General features: G+C 41.5%; 1 protein-coding gene across 1 annotated transcript; it reads right to left on the bottom strand.

Annotated features, from left to right (window-relative positions):
- Nucleotides 1–20,459: 20,459 nt before the first annotated feature.
- LOC143776938 (E3 ubiquitin/ISG15 ligase TRIM25-like) lies at nt 20,460–22,083 on the bottom strand. The gene has a single exon (XM_077266799.1). The coding sequence runs from the start codon at nt 22,019–22,021 to the stop codon at nt 20,603–20,605; it is 1,419 nt and encodes a 472-aa protein (XP_077122914.1). The 5' UTR covers nt 22,022–22,083; the 3' UTR covers nt 20,460–20,602.
- Between the last annotated feature and the right edge of the window lie 1,244 nt (nt 22,084–23,327).

The following is a 23,327-nucleotide window of genomic DNA, read 5'->3' as shown; positions in this document are numbered from 1 at the left end:
GAGATTTAGCTCTTCACTAACATCTCATTTTACTCATCGTTTGGCTTCATTTATCGGGGAGGCTCGAGCTCGGAATAATCTATGAAAAGGGAAACGTTCGTTGGTATTTTTCTCATAAGCTGTAATCAAATCTGCTTCCCGGCACTTAGTGTTTCCATAAACATCAGTAAAGGACACAAGTAAATTGATTTATTGGCATGAAAATGACAGACAAACCTTCCCGGTACGAGCCGCCGTCTGATCCTGCAATTGTGGAAGCCGCAACAATGGAACTTCTCAATGAACCGAACGCACAGGAACCGAGAATCCGAAATCACCGCACTTCTCCGAGATGGTATAATTAGCTAAGAGAGTCAGCGTTCAGTGCCCGGTCCTTAAAGGGGATGTGATATTGAGCATGATGGTATAACCTGGGCATCTCCTGTATATAATTATACATGTACAGCTGGTATAACCTGGGCATCTCCTGTATATAATTATATATGTACAGCTGGTATAACCTGGGCATCTCCTGTATATAATTATATATGTACAGCTGGTATAACCTGGGTATCTCCCGTATATAATGATATATGTACAGCTGGTATAACCTGGGCATCTCCTGTATATAATTATATATGTACAGCCGGTATAACCTGGGCATCTCCTGTATATAGTTATATATGTACAACTGGTATAACCTGGGCATCTCCTGTATATAATTATACATGTACAGCCAGTATAACCTGGGCATCTCCTGTATATAGTTATATATGTACAGCCGGTATAACCTGGGCATCTCCTGTATATAGTTATATATGTACAGCTGGTATAACCTGGGCATCTCCTGTATATAGTTATGCAGCGCCCCAGAGTCCTGGTCGTTGCAGTACTGTGGCTCCGCCACTATGGGGAGCTATGGTGCGTCTGATGGCACTGAAGGAGTTCATCTGATCAGGTATCACAGACACCAATACATTTCACAGCCGGGCCTCCGGGGGGAGCTAAGGGTTCTATTCACTAGGCCACTCCCCACCATAGTGGGTAAACTGGGGGTCAGGCAGGAAGTTAGATCAGAAAGCTGACTGGGTTGGAACCAGGCAACACCTTGTGGCAGAGGGTGTTGTAGGGGAAGATACAGTAGGGTCTCTGTCAGGGGTGGGATCCTGACAGGGGCTTGGCAACTTGAACGAACGTAACGGGACCGTGCCTGCTCAGGATAGCGGCGGTGCCCAAGGAAGGATTAGAAGCGAGATAGATTGTGCTGAGTGAGAAACGAGATCACGCAAAAGGAGAAATACCAGTAGGAGTCGTGCTGTAAGATCGAAGCAACATCCTACTGAGGCGCACTACCGGTGGCCGGAACGCCGAGGGAGTATCATAACATTCAGCTTCAAGCAATACTCCAAACAGCGGCAGGGCAGTCAGTCTAAGGCGGGCTGTCTAACTTCAATCACCTATGCAGTCTTGGGGGGCAACTTGTGGAGAGGGGCGACTCTAGGGTCCCGGAAGAGCTCCGAGCCTACCCGTCAAACGGGTGCCGTCCCAACCAGAACACCAGGGAGGGACGGAGGATTAGCAGAACATCATCTAATCGAGTTGTGAGGGAACTTAAGAAACAGACACAACAGTTGTGGGGACTTTCTGTAAGCACAGCAGGGAAGGACTACAACACATAGCGCTAGAAGGAAGGCACCGATTTCCACCTGTGAAGAGAACTCTGGAGGTGTCATTGGACCGGCCGGACTTGCGCAGCCTGGTGAACCGTATTCTGGACTGAGGACCCAGAGACCTTCAGTAAAGAGGTAAAGAGACTGCAACCTGGTGTCCTCGTTATTTACTGCACTGCACTACCACAGCCTCACCACCACTATCTACATCATATCTATCAGATACTGTGCGCCCTTCGGCAGGGTCACGGACCGGGGCCTAGCCACCGTGACAACCCCAGAGCAGAGACTCAGAGGCCCGGTACCGGGTACCCCTCGACCCTGCGGCAGTGGGGGCGCTACAACTTGGCGTCACGAACAGGATCTACTTGAGCCTGAAGAATCAGGTCATGTGTGCCTTGGAACTGTGATTTACTGTGTTTGGACTGTACTTTATTGCAAAGACTGTGGATTGTCACTTGCCGCCAAAAGTTCACGCCAAAACCGCCGCCATTACAGCGCTAAGGAGAGCGCAGGAGAAGAAGAAGGGCGTGGAAGTGGGCGTGAACAAGCTGAAGAGCGCGAAAGACAATGGCCGCCCAGTCTAAATATCTCGGCCCCTTGAGGACGTGTCCGTCAGCAGCCGAGATCCGCCTCCTGATCCTCAATGGGGGGCGGAGACAACGAAAGCGAAACCGCCCACGAAGGAGAGAGCGGGAAAAGGACCAGGAAGAAGAATTCAGCGACATGGAGGATGCCATGGCCAGCCGCCCGGAGCCGGAGCGTGGGGTCGGAGCCGAGGACTCCCCCAGCTACCCGGAGAGGCACCGCAGCCAGACCTCCATAGTTGACGCTGACCTCCTGCAGACCGGAGCGGACGGGCTGATCCACCAACTCCTGCAGACGCAGCTGAGCACTGAGGCTGGGTGGAAGAAGACCATCATCGGGAGCCTCACCAGACATCTGTCGGCAGCCTCATCTGGTCCGGAGCAAGAAAGAAGTTCCAGCGCTCCGAAGCCAGAAAGCAAGGCTCTGCCGGAAAGCGAGATGCTGCAAACGGAGATGACAACGTCGCAGCGCAAGGCCCTGCAACTAGCGTTCCAGACCCCAGCGGAGGCAGAGCAGATCGGCACCGGAGGGACCGCATCTGAAGCAGGTATGAAGGACGACCCTGCCCTGACGACCGACACCACTCCAGTGACTACTAGTGCCACAACTGCTGACTCCGTTCCAGTGACTGATCTTGCAGCAGCCGCTATCTCTCCTGCAGCAAATGCCCATACTCAAGTTGCGCAGACCTCCATCGCTGCGCATGATTTTACCGTACATGAAAGACGGATTAACGGCGTTTGTCCAGCACTGGGTGAAACCCTGGACCTCACTCTTCCCAGGCCAAGAAGGGTTAAGTGCCAGGTGCAGCCCTGGAAGCCGTCCCACTAAACCTCGGAAACCTGAAACTGTAAATGGTTAACTGTTTGTTTCCCTGCTTTTTGCTGCTTTGAACCCGACTAGGGTTAACTCTTAAAGGGATCCCTTTGTTTACCCGGGATCCCTTCCTCTGCTTTTGCTTTTGTTTCCTGTTTCCTCATTGTTGAAAAGAACTGCTGAATCATGAACAGTGCATGATACAAACTTTTTGTAAATAGTTTGTGCAGCGCCCCAGAGTCCTGGTCGTTGCAGTACTGTGGCTCCGCCACTATGGGGAGCTACGGTGCGTCTGATGGCACTGAAGGAGTTCATCTGACCAGGTATCACAGACACCAAGATATTTCACAGCTGGGCCTCCGGGGGGAGCTAAGGGTGCTATTCATTAGGCCACTCCCCACCATAGTGGGTAAACTGGGGGTCAGGCAGGAAGTTAGAAGAGAAAGCTGACTGGATTGGAACGAAGCAACACCTTGTGGCAGAGGGTGTTGTGGAGGAAGAGACAGTAGGGTCTCTGTCAGGGGTGGGATCCTGACAGAGGCTTGGCATTTGAAAGAACGTAAAGGGACCGTGCCTGCTCCGGGTAGCGGCGGTGCCCAAGAAAGGATTAGAAGCGAGATAGATTGTGCTGAGTGAGAAACGAGATCAAGCAAAAGGAGAATACCAGTAGGAGTCGTGCTGTAAGACCGGAGCAACACCCTACTGAGGCGCACTACCGGTGGCCGGAACGCCGAGAGAGTATTTCAACATTCAGCTTCAAGCAATACTCTAAACAGCGGCAGGACAGTCAGTCTAAGGCGGGCTGTCTCACACAAATCACCTATGAAGTCTTGGGGAGCACCTTGTGGAGAGGGGCGACTCTAGGGTCCCGGAAGAGCTCCGAGCCTACCCGTCAAACGGGTGCCGTCCCAACCAGAACACCAGGGAGGGACGGAGGATTAGCAGAACATCAACTAATCGAGTTGTGAGGGAACTTAAGAAACAGACACAACAGTTGGGACTTTCTGTAAGCACAGCAGGGAAGGACCACAACACATAGCGCTAGAAGGAAGGCACCGATTTCCACCTGTGAAGAGAACTCTGGAGGTGTCATTGGACCGGCCGGACTTGCGCAGCCTGGTGAACCGTATTCTGGACTGAGGACCCAGAGACCTTCAGTAAAGAGGTAAAGAGACTGCAACCTGGTGTCCTCGTTATTTACTGCACTGCACTACCACAGCCTCACCACCACTATCTACATCATATCTATCAGATACTGTGCGCCCTTCGGCAGGGTCACGGACCGGGGCCTAGCCACCGTGACAACCCCAGAGCAGAGACTCAGAGGCCCGGTACCGGGTACCCCTCGACCCTGCGGCAGTGGGGGCGCTACAGTTATATATGTACAGCTGGTATAACCTGGGCATCTCCTGTATATAATTATATATGTACAGCCGGTATAACCTGGGCATCTCCTGTATATAATTATACATGTACAGCTGGTATAACCTGGGCATCTCCTGTATATAATTATACATGTACAGCCAGTATAACCTGGGCATCTCCTGTATATAATTATATATGTACAGCTTGTATAACCTGGGCATCTCCTGTATATAGTTATATATGTACAGCTGGTATAACCTGGGCATCTCCTGTATATAGTTATTTATGTACAGCTGGTATAACCTGGGCATCTCCTGTATATAATTATATATGTACAGCCGGTATAACCTGGGCATCTCCTGTATATAATTATACATGTACAGCTGGTATAACCTGGGCATCTCCTGTATATAATTATACATGTACAGCCAGTATAACCTGGGCATCTCCTGTATATAATTATATATGTACAGCTGGAATAACCTGGGCATCTCCTGTATATAATTATATATGTACAGCTGGTATAACCTGGGCATCTCCTGTATATAATTATATATATACTGCTGGTATAACCTGGGCATCTCCTGTATATAATTATATATCTACAGCTGGTATAACCTGGGCATCTCCTGTATATAATTATATATGTACAGCTGGTATAACCTGGATATCTCCTGTATATAGTTATATATGTACAGCTGGTATAACCTGGGCATCTCCTGTATATAATTATATATGTACAGCTAGTATAACCTGGGCATCTCCTGTATATAATTATATATATACTGCTGGTATAACCTGGGCATCTCTTGTATATAATTATATATGTACAGCTGGTATAACCTGGGTATCTACTGTATATAATGATATATCTACAGCTGGTATAACCTGGGCATCTCCTGTATATAATTATATATGTACAGCTGGTATAACCTGGGCATCTCCTGTATATAATTATATATATACTGCTGGTATAACCTGGGCATCTCCTGTATATAATTATAGATATACTGCTGGTATAACCTGGGCATCTCCTGTATATAATTATATACAGTTAGGTCCATATATATTTGGACAGAGACAACATTTTTCTCATTTTGGTTATAGACATTACCACAATGAATTTTAGACAAAACAATTCAGATGCAGTTGAAGTTCAGACTTTCAGCTTTCATTTGAGGGTATCCACATTAAAATTGGATGAAGGGTTTAGGAGTTTCAGCTCCTTAACATGTGCCACCCTGTTTTTAAAGGGACCAAAATTAATTGGACAGATTAAATAATTTTAAATAAAATGCCCATTTCTAGTACTTGGTTGAAAACCCTTTGTTGGCAATGACTGCCTGAAGTCTTGAACTCATGGACATCACCAGACGCTGTGTTTCCTCCTTTTTGATGCTCTGCCAGGTCTTCACTGCGGTGGTTTTCAGTTGCTGTTTGTTTGCGGGCCTTTCTGTCTGAAGTTTAGTCTTTAACAAGTAAAATGCATGCTCAATTGGGTTGAGATCAGGTGACTGACTTGGCCATTCAGGAATATTCCACTTCTTTGCTTTAATAATCTCCTGGGTTGCTTTGGCTTTATGTTTTGGGTCATTGTCCATCTGTAGTATGAAACGACGACCAATCAGTTTGGCTGCATTTGGCTGGATCTGAGCACACAGTATGGCGGCTCTGTCCTGTGTCACATCATCAATAAACACTAGTGACCCAGTGCCACTGGCAGCCATGCATGCCCAAGCCATCACACTGCCTCCGCCGTGGTTTACATATGATGTGGTATGCTTTGGATCATGAGCTGTACCACGCCTTTGCCATACTTTTCTCCTTCCATCATTCTGGTAGAGGTTGATCTTTGTTTCATCTGTCCACAGAATGTTCTTCCAGAACTGTGCTGGCTTTTTTAGATGTTTTATAGCAAAGTCCAGTCTAGCCTTTTTATTCTTGATGCTTATGATTGGCTTGCACCGTGCAGTGAACCCTCTGTAGTTACTTTCATGCAGTCTTCTCTTTATGGTAGATTTGGATATTGATGCGCCGACCTCCTGGAGAGTGTTGGTCACTTGGTTGGCTGTTGTGAAGGGGTTTCTCTTCACCATGGAGATAATTCTGCGATCATCCACCATTGTTGTCTTCCGTGGGCGCCCAGGTCTTTTTGCATTGATGAGCTCACCAGTGCTTTCTTTCTTTCTCAGGATGTACCAAACTGTAGATTTTGCCACTCCTAATATTGTAGCAAATTCTCAGATGGGTTTTTTCTGTTTTTGCAGCTTAAGAATGGCTTGTTTCACCTGCATGGAGAGCTCATTTGAACTAATGTTTACTTCACAGCAAAACCTTCCAAATGCAGCACCACACCTCAAATCAACTCCAGGCCTTTTATCTGCTTAATTGAGAATGACATAACGAAGGGATTACCCACAGCTGTCCATGAAATAGCCTTGGAGTCAATTGTCCAATTACTTTTGGTCCCTTTAAAAAACAGGGTGGCACATGTTAAGGAGCTGAAACTCCTAAACCCTTCATCCAATTTTAATGTGGATACCCTCAAATAAAAGCTGAAAGTCTGAACTTCAACTGCATCTGAATTGTTTTGTTTAAAATTCATTGTGGTAATGTCTGTAACCAAAATGAGAAAAATGTTGTCTCTGTCCAAATATATATGGACCTAACTGTATGTACAGCTGGAAGACAAAAGAGCACAGTGAGGTCAAAAATACTCTGTTGTAAAAAAAAAAAATATCACAGTAATCAGCAAGTGCTAGTCAAAAGATGTAAAGAAAACAGGGTATTTAGTTGATACGTTTTTTTGCAAAAAAATGTATACTAAGCTGCTCCACCAAATCGTCAAGGTATACCCTTATAGAGCAGTCCTAACTAATGTATAAAATCCCTATCTGATATATTTAAAACCTGATCATCTGTATAGTACCTGTATAAGCAGGGTTCAGAGAAGGACTATCCATGTGGACATGCAGGATGGAACAGCTTAAATGCAAATGACCCACAGAGGAGTGGTGGACTCCCCAGTCTTATATATATATTGTATATAGTTATATATGTACAGCTGGTATAACCTCGGCATCTCCTGTATATAATTATATATGTACAGCTGGTATAACCTGGGCATCTCCTGTATATAATTATATACAGTACAGTACATGAATTAACACATGTGGAAATATATACTTAACAATAATAATAATAATAATAATAATAATTTTATTTATATAGCGCCAACATATTCCGCAGCGCTTTACAACTTATAGAGGGGACTTATACAGACAATAGACATTACAGCATAACAGAAATCACAGTTCAAAACAGATACCAGTAGGAATGAGGGCCCTGCTCGCAAGCTTACAATCTATGAGGAAAAGGGGAGACACGAGAGGTGGATGGTGACAATTGCTTTAGTTATTTGGACCAGCCATAGTGTAAGGCTCGGGTGTTCATGTAAAGCTGCATGAACCAGTTATCAGCCTAAGTATGTAGCAGTACAGACACAGAGGCTATTAACTGCATAAAGTGTATGAGAACATGATGGAGGAACGTGATTATGTTGTTGTTTTTTTATTAATAGGCCACACAGGGATAATTAGGTTAATGCGTTGAGGCGGTAGGCCAATCTGAACAAATGAGTTTTTAGGGCACGCTTAAAACTGTGGGGATTGGGGATTAATTGTATTAACCTAGGTAGTGCATTCCAAAGAATCGGCGCCGCACGTGTAAAGTCTTGGAGACGGGAGTGGGAGGTTCTGATTATTGAGGATGCTAACCTGAGGTCATTAGCAGAGCGGAGGGCACGGGTAGGTTGGTAGACTGAGACCAGAGAGGAGATGTAGGGTGGTGCTGAGCCATGGAGTGCTTTGTGGATGAGGGTAGTAGTTTTGTACTGGATTCTGGATTGGATGGGTAGCCAGTGTAATGACTGGCACAAGGTAGAGGCATCGGTGTAACGGTTGGCGAGGAATATGATCCTGGCAGCAGCATTCAGGACAGATTGGAGCGGGGAGAGTCTGGTAAAAGGTAGGCCAATTAGTAGAGAGTTACAATAGTCCAGACGAGAATGAATAAGTGAGACAGTAAGAGTTTTTGCAGAGTCGAAAGTAAGAAAAGGGCGAATTCTGGAAATGTTTTTGAGATGCAGATAAGAAGAGCGAGCCAGTGATCGGATGTGGGGGGTGAATGAAAGCTCGGAATCAAGGATGACTCCAAGGCAGCGGGCATGTTGCTTTGGAGTAATGGTGGAACCGCACACAGAGATGGCAATGTCGGGCAAAGGTAGGTTTGTAGAGGGAGAGAACACGAGGAGTTCAGTTTTTGACAGGTTCAGTTTCAGATAGAGGGAGGACATGATGTTAGAGACAGCGGTAAGACAATCACTGGTGTTTTCTAAAAAGGTCGGCGTGATAACAGGAGAAGAGGTATATAATTGGGTGTCGTCAGCATAGAGATGGTACTGGAAACCAAATCTACTGATTGTTTGTCCAATAGGGGCAGTATACAAAGAGAAGAGGAGGGGGCCTAGGACTGATCCTTGAGGAACCCCAACAGTAAGGGGAAGGTGAGAGGAGGAGGAACCAGCAAAACAAACAGTGAAGGATCGGCCAGAGAGATAGGAGGAGAACCAAGAGAGAACGGTGTCCTTAAGGCCGATGGAGCGGAGCATAGTGAGAAGGAGCTGATGATCCACAGTGTCGAATGCTGCGGAGAGATCCAAGAGAATGAGCATGGAATAGTGACCATTAGATTTAGCTGTTAGTAGGTCATTAGAGACTTTAGTGAGGGCAGTTTCAGTAGAGTGTAAAGAGCGGAAACCAGATTGAAGAGGGTCGAGAAGAGAATTATCTGAGAGATAGCAGGTAAGACGGGAGTGGACCAGGCGTTCCAGGAGTTTAGAGATGAAGGGAAGATTAGAGACAGGTCTATAATTAGCGGCACAATTTTGATCGAGGGAGGGCTTTTTAAGTAGTGGATGTATGATGGCATGCTTAAATGAGGAGGGAAAAATACCGGAAGTGAGGGAAAGGTTGAATATTTTTGTTAGGTGAGAGGTGACAGCCGGGGAAAGGGACTAACAAAAAAGTGTGAAACAACTGAAATTATGTCTTATATTCTAGGTTCTTCAAAGTAGCCACCTTTTGCTTTGATGACTGCTTTGTGCACTCTTGGCATTCTCTTGATGATCTTCAAGAGGTAGTCACCAGGAATGGTTTTCACTTCACAGGTGTGCCCTGTCAGGTTTAATAAGTGGGATTTCTTGCCTTATAAATCGGGTTGGGACCATCAGTTGTGTTGTGCAGAAGTCTGGTGGATACACAGCTGATAGTCCTACTGAATAGACTGTTAGAATTTGTATTATGGCAAGAAAAAAGCAGCTAAGTAAAGAAAAACGAGTGGCCATCATTACTTTAAGAAATGAAGGTCAGTCAGTCCGAAAAATTGGGAAAACTTTGAAAGTGTCCCCAAGTGCAGTGGCAAAAACCATCAAGCACTACAAAGAAACTGGCTCACATGAGGACCGCCCCAGGAAAGGAAGACCAAGAGTCACCTCTGCTTCTGAGGATAAGTTTATCCGAGTCACCAGCCTCAGAAATCGCAGGTTACCAGCAGCTTAGATTAGAGACCAGGTCAATGCCACACAGAGTTCTAACAGCAGACACATCTCTACAACAACTGTTAAGAGGAGACTTTGTGCAGCAGGCCTTCATGGTAAAATAGCTGCTAGGAAATCACTGCTAAGGACAGGCAACAAGCAGAAGAGACTTGTTTGGGCTAAAGAACACAAGGAATGGACATTAGACCAGTGGAAATCTGTGCTTTGGTCTGATGAGTCCAAATTTGAGATCTTTGGTTCCAACCACCGTGTCTTTGTGCGATGCAGAAAAGGTGAACGGATGGACTCTACATGCCTGGTTCCCACCGTGAAGCATGGAGGAGGAGGTGTGATGGGGTGGGGGGGCTTTGCTGGTGACACTGTTGGGGATTTATTCAAAATTGAAGGCATACTGAACCAGCATGGCTACCACAGCATCTTGCAGCGGCATGCTATTCCATCCGGTTTGCGTTTAGTTGGACCATCATTTATTTTTCAACAGGACAATGACCCCAAACACACCTCCAGGCTGTGTAAGGGCTTTTTGACCAAGAAGGAGCGTGATGGGGTGCTACGCCAGATGACCTGGCCTCCACAGTCACCAGACCTGAACCCAATCGAGATGGTTTGGGGTGAGCTGGACCGCAGAGTGAAGGCAAAAGGGCCAACAAGTGCTAAGCATCTCTGGGAACTCCTTCAAGATTGTTGGAAGACCATTCCCGGTGACTACCTCTTGAAGCTCATCAAGAGAATGCCAAGAGTGTGCAAAGCAGTCATCAAAGCAAAAGGTGGCTACTTTGAAGAACCTACAATATAAGACATAATTTCAGTTGTTTCACACTTTTTTGTTAAGTATATAATTCCACATGTGTTAATTCATAGTTTTGATGCCTTCAGTGTGAATGTACAATTTTCATAGTCATGAAAATACAGAACAATCTTTAAATGAGAAGGTGTGTCCAAACTTTTGGTCTGTACTGCATGTACAGCCGGTATAACCTGGGCATCTCCTGTATATAATTATATATGTACAGCTGGTATAACCTGGGTATCTCCTGTATATAATTATATATGTACAGCCGGTATAACCTGGACATCTCCTGTATATAATTATATATGTACCGCTGGTATAACCTGGGCATCTTCTGTATATAATTACATATGTACAGTTGATATAACCTGGGTATCCTCTGTATATAATTATATATGTACAGCTGGTATAGCCTGGGCATCTCCTGTATATAATTACATATGTACAGCTGGTATAACCTGGGCATCTCCTGTATATAATTATATATGTACAGCTGGTATAACCTGGGCATCTCCTGTATATAATTATATATGTACAGCTGGAATAACCTGGGCATCTCCTGTATATAATTATATATGTACAGCTGGAATAACCTGGACATCTCCTGTATATAATTATATATGTACAGCTGATATAACCTGGGCATCTTCTGTGCCTTGCTATATATGAGTCACCCTCCGTTTTGCCATACATTTGGTGTGGCCGTGCTTCCATCCTCGATGACTTCCCTAGTGATGAGCTTCTTTCTCGACTTTGGCATAATGTTTTTCTCCGTCACATCCGTCGTTCTCTTCTCCATATTTGTTCTCAGCTCTCAGATTTGGAGGCTTTTGAAGCTCCGTTATTAACACATTTCCCTTTCAAATAATTCAGAATTGTTTTCGACGAGTTGGCAAGAAAACAACCCGCTAGAATCTGATCATAAAGCACAGGGAGATTATATCATCAGTAGGAGAAGCACTTAATGCCCTTGTCGGGCTCTTAAACGGGCGCCGATCTCTGCCGCGTGGAGCCAGGACGCGCCTATAAAACAGCGGCGTTTATCAGCCCAATAAGGGAAGAGTTAGAATCGCTAATTTCCTAACATTATCCTACAAGTCCACATGTTTTGAAAAAAAGAAAATATTATTTTTAGGGAATTTTTATAGTTTTTTTCCTCCGTTTTAGAATGTATATGTTTGTTATTTCTTCCATTGTCTTCCATTCCTCTTTGGATAACTGCCCCCCATAGGGTAAGGTCTATATAAATCAGAGCAGCTTATAGATTTTGGGGCCCTAAGGCAAAATATTGTACTGGACGTCCCTTAAAATTAATGAAGAGACAAGAAGAAAATTTCCTCGGGAGGCTTACAAGAGGCCGACAGTAACATTAAAGGAGCTGCAGGAACTTCTCGCAAGTACTGGTTGTGTACTGCACCTGACAACCTCCTGTATTCTTCATATGTCCAGCCTGTGAGGTAGGGTGGCAAGATGGAAGCCTCTTCTTACAAAGAAAACCATCCAAACCTGGCTATATTTTGCCAGAACCTACACTAACTTTGACAAAAACATGGAAAAATGTGTTATCAAGGGAGAACTTTTTGCCCGTAATTCCAAAAGTTGCAAAACCAACATTACCAGAAAATCACCATCCCCACACTGAGGCATGGTGGAGGCAGTATTAGCCTTTGAGGCTGTTTTTCAGCCGCTGTAATTGGAGCTTTTGTCAAGGTGGAGGAAATATGATCAGATCATATACAGATGTCAGTAAATTTTGCAACAAAACAGGCTAAAAAGCTGAAGATGAAGAGGAATTTCACATTTTAGTTCTTTATTTTCTTTTTCCATTTCAGGGTTCATCTGGGGTGCATCGCGGCTATATTTGTAGCACAGAAGCCATTTCTATACGTCTAGATTATCTGACTCTTTCCCCCGGAGTCTCCAGAGCAGAGATTGCGACATGAACTGAATGGAAGGAATAATTGATTCGAGTAAGTTCCCGCAAACCCTCCGCATCGCCTTCTGCGTATCTCTTATGAAGACCCTTGTCAGACATCATTTCGTATAGCGCTGCCGCGAGCGCCGAGCCGGAAGCCGCACCATCAATTCGATACATACCGGGCTTGTTTTCAATAATAGAATGCTATTTCTGTCACCGGTTTGATGAATGGTTCTTGACACAAAGATCCCAACAAATCAAAGGGGTGACGTTGTATAAGTAATCACCCCGGTGCGCGCCAAGCCAAGACAATCCAATTTTGTTCCCTTTGATACATCAATTTCTTGTTGTTTGTCTCCGCCATTGAACTTTCTGTTTCCTTTTGATCCTTGATACTTAGCAGCTGAAAGTCAATTATTAGTTATTTTTTCTACCGTCTCTCAGAATTTCGACTCGATATAAGGCGCTGCTGCGTCATTATATACAAAAACAGCGGAGATACATTTTGCAACCACAACTACAGTGACCCTGAAAGAATGGTAGATAAAATCCCCGCATTTATTGCATCCACAGTACCGTGACCCTGATAGAATGGTAGATAAAATCCCCGCATGTAGTGCATCCACAGTACCGTGACCTTGATAGAATAGTAGATAAAATCCTCGCATTTAGTGCATCCACAGTACCATGACCCTGATAGAATGGTAGATTAAATTCCCGCATTTAGTGCATCCACAGTACCGTGACCCTGATAGAATGGTAGATAAAATCCCCACATTTAGTGTAGTTATATTCTTGTATATAGGGGCAGTATTATAGTAGTTATATTCTTGTACATAGGGGCAGTATTATAGTAGTTATATTCTTGTACATAGGGGGCAGTATTATGGCAGTTATATTCTTGTACATAGGAGGCAGTATGATAGTAGTTATATTCATGTACATAGGGAGCAGTATTATAGTAGTTATATTCTTGTACATAGGAGCAGTATTATAGTAGTTATATTCTTGTATATAGGGACAGTATTATAGTAGTTATATTCTTGTACATAGGGGGCAGTATTATATTAGTTATATTCTTGTACAAAGGGGCAGTATTATAGTAGTTATATTCTTGTACATATGAGCAGTATTATAGTAGTTATATTCTTGTACATATGAGCAGTATTATAGTAGTTATATTCTTGTACATAGGAGCAGTATTATAGTAGTTATATTCTTGTACATAGGAGCAGTATTATAGTAGTTATATTCTTGTACATAGGGGGCAGTATTATATTAGTTATATTCTTGTACATAGGGGCAGTATTATAGTAGTTATATTCTTGTACATAGGGGCAGTATTATAGTAGTTATATTCTTGTACATAGGAGCAGTATTATAGCAGTTATATTATTGTATATAGGAGGCAGTATTATAGTAATTATATTGTACATAGGGGCAGTATTATAGTAGTTATATTCTTGTACATAGGAGCAGTATTGTAGTTATATTCTTGTACATAGGAGCAGTATTATAGCAGTTATATATTTGTATATAGGAGGCAGTATTATAGTAGTTATATTCTTGTACATAGGAGCAGTATTATAGTAGTTATATTCTTGTATATAGGGACAGTATTATAGTAGTTATATTCTTGTACATTGGGGGCAGTATTATAGTAGTTATATTCTTGTACATAGGAGCAGTATTATAGTAGTTATATTTTTGTATATAGGAGCAGTATTATAGTAGTTATATTCTTGTACATAGGGGGCAGTATTATATTAGTTATATTCTTGTACATAGGGGCAGTATTATAGTAGTTATATTCTTGTACATAGGGGGCAGTATTATAGCAGTTATATTCTTGTACATAGGGGGCAGTATGATAGTAGTTATATTCATGTACATAGGGAGCAGTATTATAGTAGTTATATTCTTGTACATAGGAGCAGTATTATAGTAGTTATATTCTTGTATATAGGGACAGTATTATAGTAGTTATATTCTTGTACATAGGGGGCAGTATTATATTAGTTATATTCTTGTACATAGGGGCAGTATTATAGTAGTTATATTCTTGTACATATGAGCAGTATTATAGTAGTTATATTCTTGTACATATGAGCAGTATTATAGTAGTTATATTCTTGTACATAGGAGCAGTATTATAGTAGTTATATTCTTGTACATAGGAGCAGTATTATAGTAGTTATATTCTTGTACATAGGGGGCAATATTATATTAGTTATATTCTTGTACATAGGGGCAGTATTATAGTAGTTATATTCTTGTACATAGGGGGCAGTATTATAGTAGTTATATTCTTGTACATAGGAGCAGTATTATAGCAGTTATATTCTTGTATATAGGAGGCAGTATTATAGTAATTATATTGTACATAGGGGCAGTATTATAGTAGTTATATTCTTGTACATAGGAGCAGTATTGTAGTTATATTCTTGTACATAGGAGCAGTATTATAGCAGTTATATATTTGTATATAGGAGGCAGTATTATAGTAGTTATATTCTTGTACATAGGAGCAGTATTATAGTAGTTATATTCTTGTATATAGGGACAGTATTATAGTAGTTATATTCTTGTACATTGGGGGCAGTATTATAGTAGTTATATTCTTGTACATAGGAGCAGTATTATAGTAGTTATATTCTTGTACATAGGAGCAGTATTATAGTAGTTATATTCTTGTACATAGGGGGCAGTATTATATTAGTTATATTCTTGTACATAGGGGCAGTATTATAGTAGTTATATATTTGTATATAGGAGGCAGTATTATAGTAGTTATATTCTTGTACATAGGAGCAGTATTATAGTAGTTATATTCTTGTATATAGGGACAGTATTATAGTAGTTATATTCTTGTACATTGGGGGCAGTATTATAGTAGTTATATTCTTGTACATAGGAGCAGTATTATAGTAGTTATATTTTTGTATATAGGAGCAGTATTATAGTAGTTATATTCTTGTACATAGGGGGCAGTATTATATTAGTTATATTGTTGTACATAGGGGCAGTATTATAGTAGTTATATTCTTGTACATAGGGGGCAGTATTATAGCAGTTATATTCTTGTACATAGGGGGCAGTATGATAGTAGTTATATTCATGTACATAGGGAGCAGTATTATAGTAGTTATATTCTTGTACATAGGAGCAGTATTATAGTAGTTATATTCTTGTATATAGGGACAGTATTATAGTAGTTATATTCTTGTACATAGGGGGCAGTATTATATTAGTTATATTCTTGTACATAGTGGCAGTATTATAGTAGTTATATTCTTGTACATATGAGCAGTATTATAGTAGTTATATTCTTGTACATATGAGCAGTATTATAGTAGTTATATTCTTGTACATAGGGGGCAGTATGATAGTAGTTATATTCATGTACATAGGGAGCAGTATTATAGTAGTTATATTCTTGTACATAGGAGCAGTATTATAGTAGTTATATTCTTGTATATAGGGACAGTATTATGGTAGTTATATTCTTGTACATAGGGGGCAGTATTATAGTAGTTATATTCTTGTACATAGGAGCAGTATTATAGCAGTTATATTCTTGTACATAGGGGGCAGTATGATAGTAGTTATATTCATGTACATAGGGAGCAGTATTATAGTAGTTATATTCTTGTATATAGGGACAGTATTATAGTAGTTATATTCTTGTACATAGGGGGCAGTATTATAGTAGTTATATTCTTGTACATAGGAGCAGTATTATAGTAGTTATATTCTTGTACATAGGAGCAGTATTATAGTAGTTATATTCTTGTACATAGGGGGCAGTATTATAGTAGTTATATTCTTGTACATAGGGGCAGTATTATATTAGTTATATTCTTGTACATAGGGGCAGTATTATAGTAGTTATATTCTTGTACATAGGGGGCAGTATTATAGTAGTTATATTCTTGTACATTGGAGCAGTATTATAGCAGTTATATTCTTGTATATAGGAGGCAGTATTATAGTAATTATATTCTTGTACATAGGGGCAGTATTATAGTAGTTATATTCTTGTACATAGGAGCAGTATTATAGTAGTTATATTCTTGTACATAGGAGCAGTATTATAGCAGTTATATTTTTGTATATAGGAGGCAGTATTATAGTAGTTATATTCTTGTACATAGGAGCAGTATTATAGTAGTCATATTCTTGTATATAGGGACAGTATTATAGTAGTTATATTCTTGTACATAGGGGGCAGTATTATAGTAGTTATATTCTTGTACATAGGGGGCAGTATTATAGCAGTTATATTCTTGTATATAGGAGGCAGTATTATAGTAATTATATTCTTGTACATAGGGGCAGTATTATAGTAGTTATATTTTTGTACATAGGGGGCAGTATTATATTAGTTATATTCTTGTACATAGGGGCAGTATTATAGTAGTTATATTCTTGTACATAGGGGGCAGTATTATAGTAGTTATATTCTTGTACATTGGAGCAGTATTATAGCAGTTATATTCTTGTATATAGGAGGCAGTATTATAGTAATTATATTCTTGTACATAGGGGCAGTATTATAGTAGTTATATTCTTGTACATAGGAGCAGTATTATAGTAGTTATATTCTTGTACATGGGAGCAGTATTATAGCAGTTATATTTTTGTATATAGGAGGCAGTATTATAGTAGTTATATTCTTGTACATAGGAGCAGTATTATAGTAGTTATATTCTTGTATATAGGGACAGTATTATAGTAGTTATATTCTTGTACATTGGGGGCAGTATTATAGTAGTTATATTCTTGTACATAGGAGCAGTATTATAGTAGTTATATTCTTGTACATAGGAGCAGTATTATAGTAGTTATATTCTTGTACATAGGGGCAGTATTATATTAGTTATATTCTTGTACATAGGGGCAGTATTATGTTAGTTATATTCTTATACATAGGAGCAGTATTATATTAGTTATATTCTTGTACATAGGGGCAGTATTATAGTAGTTATATTCTTGTACATAGGAGCAGTATTATAGTAGTTATATTCTTGTACATAGGGGCAGTATTATAGTAGTTATATTATTGTACATAGGGGCAGTATTATAGTAGTTATATTCTTGTACATAGGGGCAGTATTATAGTAGTTATATTCTTGTACATAGGGGCAGTATTATAGTAGTTATATTCTTGTACATAGGGGCAGTATTATAGTAGTTATATTCTTGTACATAGAGGCAGTATTATAGTAGTTATATTCTTGTACATAGGAGCAGTATTATAGCAGTTATATTCTTGTATATAGGAGGCAGTATTATAGTAGTTATATTCTTGTACATAGGGGCAGTATTATAGCAGTTATATTCTTGTATATAGGAGGCAGTATTATAGTAGTTATATTCTTGTACATTCTCTTCTGCTCGTGCACATCGCCGGCAGAGCAGGGGAGAATGAGGAGAGCTGTCTTCAGCACCCGCCGCCGGGGAACAGCGCTTACTGTAGCGCTTCTTCCCCAGCTGCAGTCCATGTGGTACTGATGCGGCACACGGTTGCACACATGTGCCGCAAGTATTACATAACACACAGAGACACGGATATCTCCGGTACCGGAAATAAACAGATGTGTGAAACCAGCCTTATTGTTACGTGTAAGCCGGTATAGCATGAAGTTACTTTTGGGGTAAAGATAATGAGAAATCTGTGTACCGATGGATGATAGGACGAATATTCAAAAAGAATTAAAAAAAAATAAACAACACTTTTGGCATAGCAACATGTCTTAAACACAATTTTAATCTTTTTTTTGCCCTTGACAGCAACAATGACTGGAATTTGTATTTTAATGTTGTATAACATTTCCTTGTTTACACTGATAAGAGTGAAGGATTTATAGCGAGGAGAGATTAATAACATTCAGATGTACAGTATTTCATTGCTTTATTCGCAGACTTCTTCACCATGACCCACAAAGACATGACCAACAGTGACCATTGCTCTCTTTAACCCCTTCCCGCCGCGGCCCTTTTTAGTTTTTGTGTTTTCGTTCCCCTCCTTCCCAGAGCCATAACTTTTTTATTTTTCTGTCAATACGGCCATGTGAGGGCTTATTTTTTGCAGGACGAGTTGTACTTTTAAACGACACCATTGGTTTTACAATGTCTTGTACGAGAAAACAGGAAAAAAATTCCAAGTGTGGTGAAATTGCAAAAAAAGTGCAATCCCGCACTTGTTTTTTGTTTGGCTTTTTTGCTAGCTTCACTAAATGCTAAAACTGACCTGCCATTATGATTCTCCAGGTTATTACGAGTTCATAGACACCTAACATGTCTAGGTTATTTTTTTATCTAAGTGGTGAAAAAAAATTCAAAACTTTGCTAAAAAAAAAAAAGCGCCATTTTTCGATACCAGTAGTGTCTCCATTTTTCATGATCTGGGGTCGGTTGAGGGCTTATTTTTTGCGTGCCGAGCTGGCGTTTTTAATGATACCATTTCAGTGCAGATACGTTCTTTTGATAGCCCATTATTGCATTTTAATGTAATGTCGTGGCGACCAAATAAACGTAATTCTGGCGTTTCAATTTTTTCTCACTACGCCGTTTAGCAATCAGGTTAGTACTTTTTTTTTTTTTATAGATCGGGCGATTCTGAACTCGGCGATACCAAGTATGTGTATGTTTGATTTTTTTTAATTTATTTTGATTGGGGCGAAAGGGGGGTGATTTAAACTTTTATATTTTTTATTTTTTTCATATTTTTAAAAACATTTTTTTAAAACTATTGCCATGCTTCAATAGCCTCCATGGGAGGCTAGAAGCTGGCACCACTCGATCGGCTCAGCTACATAGCAGCGATCATCAGATCGCTGCTATGTAGCTGAAATGCAGGTGTGCTGTGAGCGCCGACCACAGGGTGGTGCTCACAGCAGGCCGGCATCAGTAACCATAGAGGTCTCAAGGACCTCTATGGTTACTATGCCGAAGCTTCGCCGACCCCCGATCATGTGACGGGGGTCGGCGATGCGCTTATTTCCGGCCATGCGGCCGGAAGCGGTTGATAAATGCCGCTGTCAGCGTTTGACAGCGGCATTTAACAGGTTAATAGCGGCGGGTGAATCGCGATTTCACCCACCGCTATTGCGCGCACATGTCAGCTGACATGTCGCGACTTTGATGTGGGCTCACCGCCGGAGCCCACATCAAAGGGGGAGACACGACATGCGCAGTAATAGTACGGCGGAGGTCGGGAAGGGGTTAACATATAAAGCAAGCCGACATGACCAACAGTGACCATTGCTCTCTTCAACAGATAAAGCAAGCCATTCATTTACACTCAGAAAATGCAAGAAGTTAATACTGAAAGCTGAGAGTTTGTAATAATAGCAATAATAATAATAATAACAATAGTAATAATAATATCTATTGTAGCCAATCCTCTGTGAGCTGAATACCTCCACACCAGCATGATCCTCCTGAATGATAGATGCCATTAGAAATCTTTGTTTGGCCGACAGTTGTTGCACTCAATTTATGGGACCATCTTCTATGCGCCATGTAATACTGCAGTTCCCCTGTGGGGGTGCTGTAGAAACTTGGAACACTTTAGATCACGTTACCATAAAATTTACCAATGATCGCTGGTGATCTTAACAAAAAAAACAACCCATGATCAATTATTATATATATTAATAAAACATTTTTATATATATATATATATATATATATATATATATATATATATATAATTCTTCCATGTGTCTCTTGACCACTATTCAGAAACATTAGGATTGTGGACTGTATCCAACCATTGCTCAGAGAATGCATTTCATATATTGGCCCCTAAATGAAAAATGTTCCAACAGTGTCTTGAGACTTGTGATTATTATTCAACCCAATATCTTTACAGAACCATTACATACACATAATATGGCATGAAGGGGCTCGGAGAAGGTGGCAGTGAAGGTGTGTAAGTGTCTGATGGGGTCACACAGCTCATAAAAGGACAACTGCCCGACCTCATAATCCAGACATATCCTGACTCTATCACTGGAGATCTGGTGAGGTAACTGGATCGATTTACCATTATGCCTCATGGCATGCCTACTATTACCCCTGTAACCATGTAGACCCCAGGACTTGTTGTTGCTTCCAATGATTGACTTTGTCCCGCACCTTCCTATACTGGGATAACACATCCCCACCATCCATACCCATGAACTGCCGATGTCCACATCCCAGTAATGTCGCCCTGATGAAAAACTCTTGGTACTTAAAGCCTGATAATGAATAAACCTCTCGGGCCTATAGGGACGATTCTGGTCTGCAAATGTCCGGTATGCAGCCCTCCTGTCATCAGATATACGGATCTCGTTAGAAGCCGTGTTTAGATCCAGTAATATATTTGCCGGCTCGTGTGATTGATTTTCCCCATGTTTCGAAAATAAAAATGGCAAATGTTTCTCATGTAATGCCCCGGAAATTACAGCCAGATTTACATGACGTGTCCCAGTGTCCTCATCACCTTCCTCCTCCTCCTCAGGATCACACAAGTCACCAATGTCTGGCTCCTGTAGGACCATCACTGGGTCATTCATGATACACAGCTCCTCGATGTGAATCATCTTTTTGGACAGCTCGTACCTTTTTAACTCCACTTGTTGGATCTCTGTGGTCAATTTCTGGAGAACATTCTTCATTTTCTCCTTCTTCTTCTCGGCAGCCTCATTCAGGTTCTCCACCCGGTGGCCTCGATGTTCTCCCACCAAATTGCAAGACATACAAATACAGGTGTCGTCCTCTGTGCAGTAATATTCTAAGATCTTCTTATGGATGGAACATTTTCTGTTCTCCAGAGAAGTGGTGGGATCAGATAAGACGTGTTCTGGTGTCTCGTCGTGAGCTCTCAGGTGTTTATCACAAAGAGAAGCCTCACAGTGCAGACAGGATTTGACAGCAGGTACAGAAGATTGAAGACAGTAAGTGCAGAAGATCTTGGTGGCCTCCTTACTTGGTTCAATATGTAGAAACTTCCTCACGATCTTACACAGAGTTATGTTCCTCATCAGTGCAGGCCTCTCTCGAAACTCTTCTCTGCATTCAGGACAGGAATAAACTCCAGACTCTTCCTGTGTATCCATCATCCGATCGATACAGACCCGGCAGAAGTTGTGTCCACATCTCAGGGTCACAGGGTCCGTAAAAACGTTCAGACAGATGGAGCAGTCCAACTCGTCTTTCAGATCAGCAGACGCCATGGTAGAAAAGTTTTCCCTGGCTAAATATCCCTGGGTTGACTCACAATGCATAAACTATGACAACAGTGCAAGTTTTCCATCTCGGAAGGGGCCGGTCCCTGTGACGGAGGCATTTCTGGCAGGGTTGGCTTAAGAGCAAAATATGTGCGTCACAAGATGTTGTTGATGCAGAGAGAGGAAGCTTGTAAAACTTTACCGCCCTTCCCCCTTTTTCTTCTTTGATGATTTCCTGAAAAAGAAAAAACATATTTGCAGCCTGTAGACTGAACAGACATAAAGATAATATTGTTTGCAGGACTTCTCGAGTATTTTAGGCTCTTTACCCCCAAAGTATTAAGAAAATCAAAACCTTTAGAAACTTTTATTTCTATATTTTATTTAAGGATTATTTATTAAAACTGCTACACGTTTTTTTTTAAAAGGGAACCTCTTCTGACACTTAGGCATATGAATGATCAAGAGGTCTCTGTTACTGTCACTGTCTCAGTGAGGGCATGGGAGGGTTGTGTCCAAGTGATTGGCTTCTCCGAAGACCTGAGCAATTGGGCAGAGTTGCGAACCCCTTAAACATTGGACTGACCTACCTATACCACCACTTGTCCTTGCCCGTACACCTCCGATAGAGGTTGGCAGAATTTGGCTGAGAGCTATTTCTTCCAACCTTCTGATACAATGAGAAGAGTAGAGAAAGCCACTGTCAGACACCTTTGACCCCTCCAGGCTTTTCTGGTGACAGCTCATCTCCGAGGGAAACAAAAGATTGGACATTGTAATTTGACATGCCCAGTCCTTCTATCTCCTCAAATCTTCTGTTGGTGGAGAATTAAAAGCCAACCCTGACTGTGATTCTTGGCCAACAAAAATTATCTATGCCCATAAAATAACTGTTGGCCAAAAGCCTTTCTCTCCCATTGGAAAAAAAAGCCTTTTTTCCCCCAACTCCTGCCATCCTACCATAGTTAGGAGGCCCCCTACACATTAGACCCACCTACTTGTCCCATCACCTGTCCTTTTTCCACCATTCACTGGATTCCTGGAGTCCATATACCTCCAATAGTGGTTGGCAGAATTTGGCTGAGAATTATCTCTTCCAACTCTCCGATACAATGAGAAGACCAAAGTATTGCCTCTAGACTTTTCTGGCAAGAGCTTATCTCAGAGGGAAAGAAAAAGATTTGACATTGCAATTCGACATGCCCAATTCTTCTATCTCCCCATATCTTCTGTTGGATGAGAGTCGAAAGCTAACCTTGATTGTGATTCTTGGCCAACCAAAGCTTATTGCCTATCCACCATGCGGGGATAGATAAGGCTTGCCATACCCATGAAATAACTGTTGGCCAAATCACTTTCTGAT

The sequence above is a fragment of the Ranitomeya variabilis genome, chromosome 5 (genome assembly GCF_051348905.1).
Source record: "Ranitomeya variabilis isolate aRanVar5 chromosome 5, aRanVar5.hap1, whole genome shotgun sequence".
In the NCBI taxonomy this organism is placed as follows: domain Eukaryota; kingdom Metazoa; phylum Chordata; class Amphibia; order Anura; family Dendrobatidae; genus Ranitomeya; species Ranitomeya variabilis.
Note: the sequence above shows the minus strand (reverse complement) of the source record. Positions and strands in the feature narration are given on the sequence as shown.